Genomic DNA, 12,870 nt, shown 5'->3' on the forward strand with positions numbered 1-12,870 from the left:
GCACTAGCACATTTTACCGATTGGCGCAGGCTTCTGCGTTGGACCCCCACCAATCAATAAATGGATAGAGGTAAACTGCTTTTCTACTTGACTATCTTTTTAAAGAGTTAAGTAGATCAGGCAAATCAGTGTGGGGGGGTCCAGATCCAAAGATCCCCCCCCCTCCAATAGCTCATCCTAATCCCATCCCCATCAATCATGAGGTCATTCAATAAAAAGCATGGGCTACGAAGCCTTTCTTCTGAATCCGTACTGTGGTCTGTGTGTGAGCTCCTGTCTACACTCCTCGTTGGTGGGGTTGAGGCAAAAGGGTTTTTTTCAGGGGCGAATGATAGGAATTGGACCCCAACCACTTGTAATTAGAGGGGCACTAAAATATGAAGAAAGTTTCTTACATTATACTTTAAGGGAACCTAACTGAAATTCTAACAAGGCAACAAATGCTTCTAATCACAAAATAATCCCAGTCATAAAACATAACTAACTAGTAGTAACGAACCTATTTATACAGGAGGCTGAAGGAAGCATTAACAGAACACACCTGCAGAAGACCTGAATGCAAAAATGCCTATTGTAAAGTCTGCAAGATGTATATTGGTGCATTTACACCGGATATTAACCAGAAAAGTGGACATGGAGTAAGCGGTGTCCAGACAAGCTGATTAGGACTTCTTAGGTCACTTAGGTCACTAGGCAATTTGGCTGCAGCATTTGACAGTATCAGTAAAGTAAATGAGATTGCGGTTTATTTTGTCCTATTTTGTCCTTGCGTATTTGAGCCAAAGCAAATTTTTCTTAAATCTGCAATATATTACATTCTTTCAGCATTTTTGTTGCGTTTTTCATCCATTCAAAAGAATGGGAAAAAAAAAACAATTAAAAGAACAAAGACTTGTATTTTACAGAGTATTTCCTGCAAAAAGTCTGCTGCAAATCCCCTGTGTGCTTATACCCTAAATGTTACCATCTCTGAATGCACATAAGAACAGAGCAATAAAGGTTATGCTGAACACCACCCTGAGGAGTTATCTATCTTCTTACATCTCCATCCATTTTTAACACTTTGCTAAATGTTATTTTTTTTTTTTCAGAAAGAGCGTATTCAGAGTATGCCAAGTTAGAACAGTTTCTTAAAACAGGAACTTGCCTTTCCACTGCGGGAGCTTGCTTACTTCTTTGAATCTGGGTTGGGAACACTGCGCCGAACCTCTAGAGTCTCTAAACCGGGGGACTGCGATTTTTCTAGTCGATAGTATAATAGACCACAGATTTTGTGAGTTGTGTGTGTAATATCTTTGATTTTTCAGTACATCCAAATATTGCGAAAATGATCATCTGTCACACAATTCGCTCCAAACCATTCTCATGTATCTGCCAAGTATGGCACGAATAAGTACGATAAGCGCAAATGAGAGAAAGACGTTGCCGTCTCCTTATGATCAGATTGAGACCACACGGAACGGCACCAGGGAGCTGCCCATAATCTATACCAGGGTTTCCCCAAATTTTTAAGCTACACCCATACAAGTGACCATTGTGGACTAAAATGTATATACATGTATAGAGTCAGTGATGAATAAACAGTGTGTATATATAAAATGCAATATATGCATAACACATGTACACATGTGTGTGCGCATGTCTATGCACACACTAATATATATATATATATATATATATATATATATATATATATATATATATATATATATATATATATATATATATACACACACACACTTTTTTCACATTTAATTTGAGTGCTGCCTATTTTTTTTCCTTTTGGCTGTTTGGACACTGCTGAATAGGTTTTGCACCTGCTGTATTATTTTGGTAGTGCTGATATTATATATATATATATATATATATATATATATATATATATATATATATATATATATATATATATATACACATACACATACATACACACACACATACATGTGGGTGTACATGTAAAAAATATTACACATACTCTTTATTCATGATTTCTGTCCAGGCCTATTTTATGAGTTTTATTTTTTTAAATTCTGTGGAAGCATGGTTGAAAAGCAATGTCTGACTTTAATTTGTTCATTTTCATAGATTTTTGATTTATTACTACTTTTGTCAGATTCAAGTTATTTCTGTGACCATTGTGGGTTTTTCTGTCATTTAACGAGGGGTGCCAACAATTTTGACCACATGTGTATATATTAATACATACTGTACATACACACTTTTCATGGGCTGAACTCAAAGCATAAGACTTTTTCTATGTGCACAAAAGGCATTTTTCTCTCAAATACTGTTCAGAACTTTGTCTAAATTTGTGTTAGTTTGCTGAGATAATCCATCCACCTCACAGGTGTGGCATATCAAGATGCTGATGAGACAGCATAATTATTGCACATGTGTATGGTCGGACTGGGGCACAGGGACATCGGACGATTCACCGGAGTTGCCCCGAGTCCAAGCAGGACGTAGAGGGGGCCCGCTGATTGCAACTAAATTTGCATCCAAGGACGCACATTCAGTTGAAATGCATTGCGGAGCAGAAAGTCTGTACCACAATACTTAACATGGCCGCCAGCGGCTGACGTCAGTGTGCCAGTCACAAGACAGTGACGTCACCGGCATATGCTATCACTATCATGCGCCGCCAGAGACAGGTGCACTGAACTCATCCGCCTGCCTCAGATAGGTCTGTGGCCATTTCAACACGACCGCGCCAGACCTTATAAAAGCGGACGTATGTATACATTCATACATACATACATACATACATACATACATACATAGGAGGCACAGGACAAGAGGCATTCTAGGGTTCCAGGATGGTGGACACTCAAAGGGGCCAGGTTGAGAGACTTTATTACTGTATAAAGACCAAAATGAGGAACATACATTAGTTTATGGTGTCACATGGGGGACAATTACTGTAGGGTCCAATTAGGGGACATTATTACTGCTGTAATATAATTTACTTTATAGAATACGGTTTTCCATGGGGGAACAAAAAGGTAGCTCCTGTTACTGTACTGGGCGGCACTATGTAGTTCTTTCTTCATCTGACGTAGTGTACAAGTCAGGGAATGTGTTCTAGAAGCAATCAGCTTTTGATAACTTATTTTTTTTGCAGAGACCAGTCCCAGCTGGAAGAAGTTATGGAGTTAGTGCTTTTTGAAGTGTGTTTTGGGTCATTGTCCTGTTGGAAGACCCATGACCTCTGAGGGAGACCCAGCTTTCTCACACTGGGCCCTACATTATGCTGCAAAATTTGTTGGTAGTCTTCTGACTTCATAATGCCATGCACACGGTCAAGCAGTCCAGTGCCAGAGGCAGCAAAGCAACCCCAAAACATCAGGGAACCTCCGCCATGTTTGACTGTAGGGACCGTGTTCTTTTTTTTTAATGCCCCTTTTTTTCTCCTGTAAACTCTATGTTGATGCCTTTGCCCAAAAAGCTCTACTTTTGTCTCATCTGACCAGAGAACATTCTTCCAAAACGTTTTAGGCTTTTTCAGGTAAGTTTTGGCAAACTCCAGCCTGGCTTTTTTTATGTCTCGGGGTAAGAAGTGGGGTCTTCCTGGGTCTCCTACCATACAGTCCCTTTTCATTCAGACGCCGACGGATAGTACGGGTTGACACTGTTGTACCCTTTGACTGCAGGACAGCATGAACTTGTTTGGATGTTAGTCGAGGTTCTTTATCCAACATCAGCACAATCTTGCGTTGAAATCTCTTGTCAATTTTTCCTTTCCGTCCACATCTAGGGAGGTCAGCCACAGTGCCATGGGCTTTAAACTTCTTGATGACACTGCGCACGGTAGACACAGGAACATTCAGGTCTTTGGAGATGGACTTGTAGCCTTGAGATTGCTCATGCTTCCTCACAATTTGGTTTCTCAAGTCCTCAGACAGTTCTTTGGTCTTCTTTCTTTTCTCCATGCTCAATGTGGTACACACAAGGACACAGGACAGAGGTGGAGTCAACTTTAATCCATGTCAACTGGCTGCAAATGTGATTTAGTTATTGCCAATACCTGTTAGGTGCCACAGGTAAGTTACAGGTGTTGTTAATTACACAAATTAGAGAAGCATCACATGATTTTTCGAACAGTGCCAATATTTTTGTCCACCCTCTTTTTTATGTTTGGTGTGGAATTATATCCAATTTGGCTTTAGGACAATTCTTTTTGTGTTTTTTCATTTAAGACAAATTAATGAAGATAATAATACCAAAGAATTTGTGTTTTCAATCATTTTCAGGAAGAAACTGAGTATTATCTGACAGAATTGCAGGGGTGTCAATACTTTTGGCCACAACTATTGTGGTTTTTATTATTGATCAGTATTGTAATAGTTGGTCACTATGTCGTAATATCTGGTCAGGTCATGGTGTAGAGGTATTTATCCCTTTACGTGGCATTACTCGGTCTCTAAGTGGTCTGGTCATGGTGTGGTAGTATCTGTCCCTTGTATGTGGTATTATTCAGTCACTATGTAGTGGTAATATGTAGTACAGTCATGGTGTGGTGGTATTTCTGCATTGTATTTGGTATTATTTAGTCATTAATTCATCTGGTCATGGTGTGGAGGTATTTTTCCCTTGAATGTGTAATTATTTATTCGCTACATGCTGGTAATAGGTGGTCAGGTCACAGTTTGGCAGTATTTCTCCCTTGTACAGTGTGTGGTATTATTCAGTCACTATGTGGTGTTAACGTGTAGTCCAGTTATGGTGAGGTGGTATTTGTTCCTTGTATGTGGTATTATTCGGTCACTATGTGGTGGTAACACGTACTCCAATCATGGTGTGGTGGTATTTCTCCCTTGTATGTGGTATTATTGGCCTTTCTATAGTGGACTGTGCTGTGTATGGAGGTAATTTATTTTTATGATGTTAATGGAGAAGATTCTTTATTTCCATTAGTGATTAAATATTTGGAACAGGATGCACTCTTCTTCAATGGCTGTGCGAAGTTCTTACATGGCCAACATACTCACCAGACATATCATCCACTGAGCATGTTTGGGATGCTCTGGATCAGCGTATACAACAGCATGTTCAAGTTCCTGGCGATATACAGCAACATTGCACAGCAATTGAAGAGGAGTGGAGAAACATTCCACAGGCCGCAATCAACAACCTGATCAACTCTATGAGAAGGCAAGGTGTTGCACTTCATGAGGCAAATAGTGGTCACACCAGATACTGATTGATTTCTGACCCCCACCTCACAGAATGGCTTGCAGCACTATTTTTCTCAAGTCAAATATAAAATGGTCCCATCAGAATTAAAAAACCATGTGTTAGTTAATGGGGTCCGATGGATTGCCATTAGTATTACGTGTCAGATACAGCATTCTGGTCCCTTCCATTTGTACAGAGCACTTCCCCCAACAGACCCCACCACAAGACCTACAAAAAAAAAAAAATGGACCCCAAGCCCCTTAATACTTTACACCAACCACCAGCATACAACCTTAAATACAAGAACTGTAAACACTACCCATGTCATCACCCAGATCAGACCCCAAGAGTGTAAAAACCACTACAAACCCTCCACCAACCCTAATGTTAAATTGAAAGACTATAAAAATAAATTAAAAAAAAAAAAAAGTGTTTGCTGTACAGAAATGATAAAAGATAAATCCTCACATCTTTAGAAGCGGCAATCTGGTTGACAAATTCTCCATCACTAAAGAGGATGTTCTGTCCATCGGCATTACAATCTAAGCAATGAAAGAGAAATAAGAGGATATGTCATTGCTTCTGTCTGGGTACTTCTTGTTTAGAGGCTCACAGGCCGATCTTCACACGCAGTTTCCTAATAGACAAAATGCAATAAAAGATATGCAACAGACAATGAGGGAAACGCCAAAATTCCCAGTGCTAGTGCATATGGCTTGTGCTACACTTTCACATTGAATTAGTTTTCCTCCACCTGATATCCACTTGGTTCAGATCAGCCAAGAATGTAACTTACCTATTTCATATGAAGATTATAAAGAAAAAAAAAAAAAAAGTGCCACTCCTCTCTAAAAGTCAGTCTTATTATTAATAAAGCTTACATAACAGCAGCTGTATAGCTCCAAATAGGCTCATTACCTACCTATTTATATGAAAAAAATTTAGTGAGAAAAATCGTGGAATATTTTTATATAAAAATATTTTGCGCTGCACATAAAAACATCACCTTTAATGGAATTTACCAACATTGTACAAATGAAAAAGTTAATCAAAACTTTGCGTAGTGGCACACAAGGAAAGGTTTAAGAACATGCGCATACTAAAGAATATAAAGGGGTATTGATGACACCTATGATTGTAGGATGTAGGAACAATTGAAAAGGTTACTCCGCACTTGAAGGAGAGCGGTGTTAATGAAACGTTGCTCAATCTGCCAGTGTTGGGCATGTGTCCTATAGCCAATGTCCTCTATTCATTAAAAAAGGGAATGTCACCTCCAAAGTGCCTACCTGGTACAGTGACTGTTGCGTCCTGTTCCAACGTTTCAGGGTTTATCCTAATGGCTGTCATACTATGATTGCTCACATCTCTGTAAAGCAAATAACCCTATAAAAAGAAAATTAGAAAACAAATGAAATATTATAAACAAGTTAACACTGCATAAGGCATGGCGGATCAGTCACTAAATTTCACAAAATAAACTGAATACATTAATCAGTAGCTCTCCGACCACGGCTGGTGTACTTACTATGAAAATGCATCTTACAATGGTTGAATAACTGGTATTGGAGTTGTCAATCAGTCTAGGCGGGCAAAGAGTTTAGGATTCTAAAAAGCATTACACAGCCATTCAGACATGGATTTTCATAGTATGTACACCAACCTCATTACAGTGGGTACGGAACGTATTCAGACCCCTTTAAATTTTTCACTTTGTTTCATTGCAGCCATTTGGTAAATTCAAAAAATTTCATTTTTTTCTCATTAATGTACACTCTGCACCCATCTTGACTGAAAAAAAAAACAAATGTAGAAATTTTTGCAAATTAAAAAAGGAAAACTCAAATATTACACGGTCATAAGTATTCACACTCTTTGCTCAGACACTCATACTTAAGTCTCATGCTGTCCATTTCCTTGTGTTCCTCCTTGAGAAGGCTCTACTCCTTCATTGGAGTAAAGCTGTGTTTAATTAAACTGATAGGACTTGATTTAGAAATGCCCACACCTGTTTATATAAGACCTCACAGCTCACAGTGCATGTCAGACCAAATGAGAATCATGAGGTCATAGGAACTGGCCAAGGAGCTCAGAGACAGAATTGTGGCAAGGCACAGATCTGGCCAAGGTTACAAAAGAATTTCTGCAGTATTCAAGGTTCCTAAGAGCACAATGGCCTCCATAATCCCTAAATGGAAGTATGGGACCACAAGAAGTCTTCCTAGACCTGACCGTCCAGCCAAACTAAGTAATCGTGGGAAAAGAGCCTTGGTGAGAGAGGTTAAGAAGAACCACAAGATACCTGTGGCTGTGCTCCACAGATGCAGCCGGGAGATGGGAGAAAGTTCCACAAAGTCAACTATCACTGCAGCCCTCCACCAGTAAGGCCTTTATGGCAGAGTGGCCCAGTGGAAGCCTCTCCTCAGTGCCAGACATATGAAAGCCTGCATAGTTTGCTAAAAAACACAAGGAGGACTCCCAAACTATGATAAATAAGATTCGCTGGTCTGATGAGACGAAGATAGAACTTTTTGGTAATAATTCTAAGCAGTATGTGTGGAGAAAACCAGGCACTGCTCATCAACAGCCCAATACAACCCCAACAGTGAAACATGGTGGTGGCAGCATCATGCTATGGAGGCATTTTCAGCTGCAGGGACAGGACGACTGGTTGCAATTGAAGGAAACATGAATATGGCCAAGTACAGAGATATCCTGGATGAAAACCTCTTCCAGAGTGCTCTGGATCTCAGACTTGGCTGAAGGTTCACCTTCTAACAAGACAATGACGCTAAGCACACAGCTAAAATAACAAAGAAGTGGCTTCAGAAAAACTCTGACCATTCTTGACTGGCCCAGTCAGAGCCCTGGCCTAAACCCAAATTAGCATCTCTGGAAAGACCTGGAAAAGGTTGTCCACCGACGTTCACCATCCAACCTGATGGAACTGGAGAGGATCTGCAAGGAAGAATGGCAGAGAATCTCCGAATCCAGGTGTGAAAAACCTGTTGGAACATTCCCAAGACGACTCACGGCTGTACTAAGCTCAAAAGGGTGCTTCTACTCAATACTGAGCAAAGGGTCCAAATACTTAAGACCATGTGATATACAAGTTTTTCTTTAATAAATTTGCAAAAAAAATTACATTTCTGATTTTTTTTTTAGTCAAGAAGGGTGCAGAGAAAAAAAATGAATATTTTTGAATGTATTCAACAAACAGTGAAAAATTTAAAGGGGTCTAAATACTTTCCGTACCCACTGTAGATCTCAGATATACAATTAACCTCCACCCTTCCCATCGTGGCCATTTTTACACTTGTTTCTCGTCTTTTTTTTTTTTTTTAGGGTGGGGTGGGGGGGGCAAAGTTATTATCTTTGAATATTACCATTTAATTTGCCATACAGATGTACAAAAAAGGGAGGAATCTAGGTTCTATTGTAACTCCGATTTCATTTATATGGTGTTCACTGTGCGGTAAAGATGACCTGGTAACTTTACTCTGTAGTATGATTCACACTTACACATTACCTACTATACTACCATCATTAGAAACCAATTATATTATACTACTATAATTATGAACCATTTATACTATACAACAAAATCTAGAGTGAAGCCGTACTTCAAGAGATATAGGTTGGAAAAAATGGATTTGGTCACCAGAAGTGACGTTTTAGCTGTCACAATACAGCCCTTATCAAGCATACTCCAAAGAGTCGCAGGAGCAGTGTTTCAACATGACAACTCCAGGCTCATTCTACGGTGAGCAGTCTGCGTGGCCTATAAGTGGCACCATGGCCTGCAGTGTCTCCGGACTTTGTGTACCCAAGTGCATTCAGCGTAGCAGAGCATTCGTCAGACAACCATTAAAGGGAATCTGTCACCCCTTTTTTGAGATCTCATATAATGATATCATTCAATTGTGTGTCACATAAGGATTCTCTTAGTACTTTTGCTTCCCCCTGACACCGCACCTTTCATGCATTAATACCTTTTTTATATCGGTTCAGATGTATGTAAACTGCCGCTTTCCGGTCCGCTGGGCGGGGCTTATTCAACTGCTCCCTCCCCCCCTGTCTTGCTCTACACAAAAAGAAATGCATAGAGGAAGACACGGAGGGGGGGGGAGCAGTTGAATAAGCCCCGCCCAGCGGACCGGACCGCGGCAGTTTACATACATCTGAACCGATATAAAAAAAGTATTTATGCATGAAAGGTGCTGGGTCAGGGGAAGCAAAAGCACTAAGAGAATCCTTATGTGACACACAATTGAATGATATCATTATATGATATCTCAAAAAAGGGGTGACAGATTCCCTTTAATAAGCTCACTGATAACATGCCAGTGGGTGAAAGTGCGGGGATTTCTGCATGCCGCGCTTGTACTCTATACTGCATAAACTGAGAGGTTTTGAAAATGTCACCATTTATCATCATTTGCATATCATGAACATGTCTATTGATCCTGTGATTTCCATTTGATGGGTTTTAGTTTTGTTGTCCTATCATTTTATGATAGTATTTAATGGTTTACCAACATTGTCACCAATTATTATTAAAGGGAATCTGTCACCCCATTTTTGGCCTATAAGATGCAGCCACAGCCATCAGGGGCTTATCTACAGCATTCTGTAATGCTGTAGATAAGCCCTCAATGTAACCTGAAAGATAAGAAAAATGAGTTAGATTATACTCACCCGGGGGTCCGGTCCGATGGGTGTTGCGGTCCGGTGCCTCCCATCTTCTAGAGAGGACGACGTCCTCCTCCTTACTTCTGCCGCGGCTCCTGCGCAGGCGTACTTTCTCTGCCCTGTTGAGGGCAGAGTAAAGTACTGCAGTTCGCAGGCGCCGGACCTCTCTGATCTTTCCCAGCGCCTGCGCACTGCAGTACTTTACTCTGCCCTCAACAGGGCAAATAAAGTACACCTGAGCAGGAGCCGCGGCAGAAGTAAGAAGGAGGACGTCATCTCTAGAAGATGGGAGGTGCTGGACCGGACCGCAACAACCACCGCACCCCCGGTATAATCTAACTTGTTTTTCTTCTCTTTCAGGTTATATTGGGGGCTTATCTACAGCATTACAGAATGCTGTAGATAAGCCCCTGATGGCGGTGGCCGCAGCTTATAGGACAAAAATGGGGTGACAGATTCCCTTTAATTCTGTCAATTCCAATTGGAGTAACATATAAAACATAACTTATCCACTACTAGGACACCCCCTTCTTAAAATAAAATTTTCAGCCCTCGATAAAATAATACAACCTACACTAGCCTTCCGTGCCGGCTCCATTCCAGCAGTGTCTGCACTCGCGGTCCTGGGGTTGTACTGCATAGAAGGATTGTTTAACGAAAAAAAAAAATTACATTCATCAGGCAGGCGCTGTAGCATGATAAGGATAATATGCCTGTTTTCAGGTTATTTAGAACTTTAGTTGTGCTGTACAAAAAAAAATTCTTAATCTAAGTGGCGCCAGTGGCCACACCTGCTCAGTAGCATCTATCATATCTATCAAGTTCGGATAGATGCTACTGCACAGGCGCCATTGATCTAGAGAAAAATAAAAAAGTTAGGCTATATCAAGATGGAACCGGCAGCACCTACGCAGTAGCATCAATTCAGAAGCAGATAGCTGCTACCACGAAGACGCAGCCACCTGGGACTCTTTGATTAAGACTTTTTTTTTTTTTAAACGACAAAACTACATTCCTAAATAGCATGAAAACATATTAGCCACGCTATGCTGCAGCGCAGGCGCAGCCGACTGCCTGATGAGTTAATTTTTGTTTTTCAAACCACACTTTTATGCAGTATGTAAAATAGGGGGCAGGTCACTGTGGGATCAGTGACCTATCATAAGCTGAATGAATGAATACCTAAGCAGAACACCACATGAAACCCCCCCCCACACACACACAGGTCACCCCGGAGCACAAGAATCTCATTAACCGAAAGTAAAGATTAAACAACAACCACATGATGGATTTCATCACCCAGGGTATCATTATAATCAGTATAACGGCGCTGACCTGACACTGTCTGTAGGTTACTGTGCACAATCCTGCTGACATTCACTTTAAAGGGAATCGGTAAGAAGGTTTTTGCAACCTCATCTAAAGGAACGTAATGTAAATTAAGAGAAGCTGAATCCCACTAGTCCATAGACAGTGAGGCGCTTATCACAGGAGGGGACGCTACCTGACTAGTCCAGCAATGATAATCTCTTAGTGATAAATACTTCATAGGTTGTAAACAGCAGCAATTTGACACATCCCTCAATTCTGTGTTTCAGCCTCTGTCTCCTGATGTCTTCAGGTTACATAGCAAAAACCTGACAAATTCCCTTCAAAGGGAATCTGTCACCGGAAATTTGCGGGCTATGTAAATGCCCTGTGTCCGGTCCGATGGGCGGTGTTTCTTTTTTTTTTCTCCACCCTATCTGTGACCGCCATCTGTGATATTTTCCGGAATTAGAGTAGTTCTCCATATTTTGCGCATACGCGAGGCAAGATCGCATTGCCCATTACTGCAAATGCGCCGGTACACTATGTCTCGGAACACAGAAAAATACTTACGGGACATAGTGTACAGGCGCATGTGCAGTAATGATTTTCGGCTTTGCCCGCAGTTGGGCAAAGCATAATGCGCGTGCGCGAGGCAAGATTGCTTTGCGCACGCGCGAAATATGGAGAACTACTCTAATTCCAGAAAATATCGCGGACGGCGGCCACGGATGGGGTGAAGTAAAGAAATAGGCCTATACCCGCTATGACAAGAGTACAAAAAAAAATTCCAAGACAATAGTGCTTATCCTGATTAAATATATTAGTTGTAATAAACCGATTTCTGCACACCAATGGACAGATAGAGGATAATTCGGAAAACTAAACAAATCAAACTACGGAAAACCAAACTAGTATCCAAAATTTTATTATTAAAACATATACAAAAAATATATATGCATACGTGTATATATATAAAAAAAGGGGGATGGAATCCCAATACCCAATTGGAGGAATACTGAAAACCAATAAGGCATCAATAAATTTACACAATAAATATAATTGTAATAGAGTGTCCTCAATGAAATGCAAATATAGAAATTGAGTATGAAATAGCGCATATCATGATGAAATTTTTCAAAATGTATACTATGGTTTGACCAAAATGTATACAACATAACATGATTAGCTTAAATGGTATAGTAACAAATAATGTGCAACAAATACCAGTACTAAATAATATGAGCATACATGTTTCACTGAAGACTAGTGCCAATATGATAAAAATAAGTACACAATTACATAATGCACATTTATATACTGTAAACTAATGCCACTTTTTACGCACCAATGTGCTGCAAGCTAAATAGCCGTGCCATATTGTATACAATTGAGAGAGACACATATTAAAAAGATAACAAAGTGTACAATACCGCAATGCACTTTTATATACTATAAACTAGTGCCACTCTATATGCACTAATGTGCTGCAAGCAAAATAGCCGTGCCATAATGTATACAATCATGAGAAACACATGTTCAGAAAATGGCTGTAAATACCTAATGTCTGTTAGTGCCAGGTTCCCAGTACACGTCCGACCCCGACGCGCGTTTCGGCGTCTGCCTTCATCAGGGGGTGGCGTCATCCACATAGGGGTAGGTTTTTATGTGGTATAGAGCCAATAAGAGAGGAGC

General features: G+C 40.3%; 1 protein-coding gene across 13 annotated transcripts in view; it reads right to left on the minus strand.

Annotated features, from left to right (window-relative positions):
• MYCBP2 (MYC binding protein 2) overlaps positions 1-12,870 on the minus strand; it is a 439,899-nt gene that overhangs the window by 308,842 nt on the left and 118,187 nt on the right. For all 13 annotated transcript variants that reach the window (XM_073580415.1, XM_073580420.1, XM_073580409.1 and 10 more), the window contains exons 8-9: positions 6,465-6,561; positions 5,644-5,717 (exon numbers count right to left, since the gene is read on the minus strand). In XM_073580415.1, coding sequence (XP_073436516.1) covers positions 5,644-5,717; positions 6,465-6,561 — 171 coding nt within the window. The remainder of the gene's footprint in view (positions 1-5,643; positions 5,718-6,464; positions 6,562-12,870) is intronic.

The sequence above is a fragment of the Dendrobates tinctorius genome, unplaced genomic scaffold (assembly GCF_039654945.1).
Source record: "Dendrobates tinctorius isolate UK_male_01 unplaced genomic scaffold, ASM3965494v1 ptg000064l, whole genome shotgun sequence".
Lineage (NCBI taxonomy): Eukaryota > Metazoa > Chordata > Amphibia > Anura > Dendrobatidae > Dendrobates > Dendrobates tinctorius.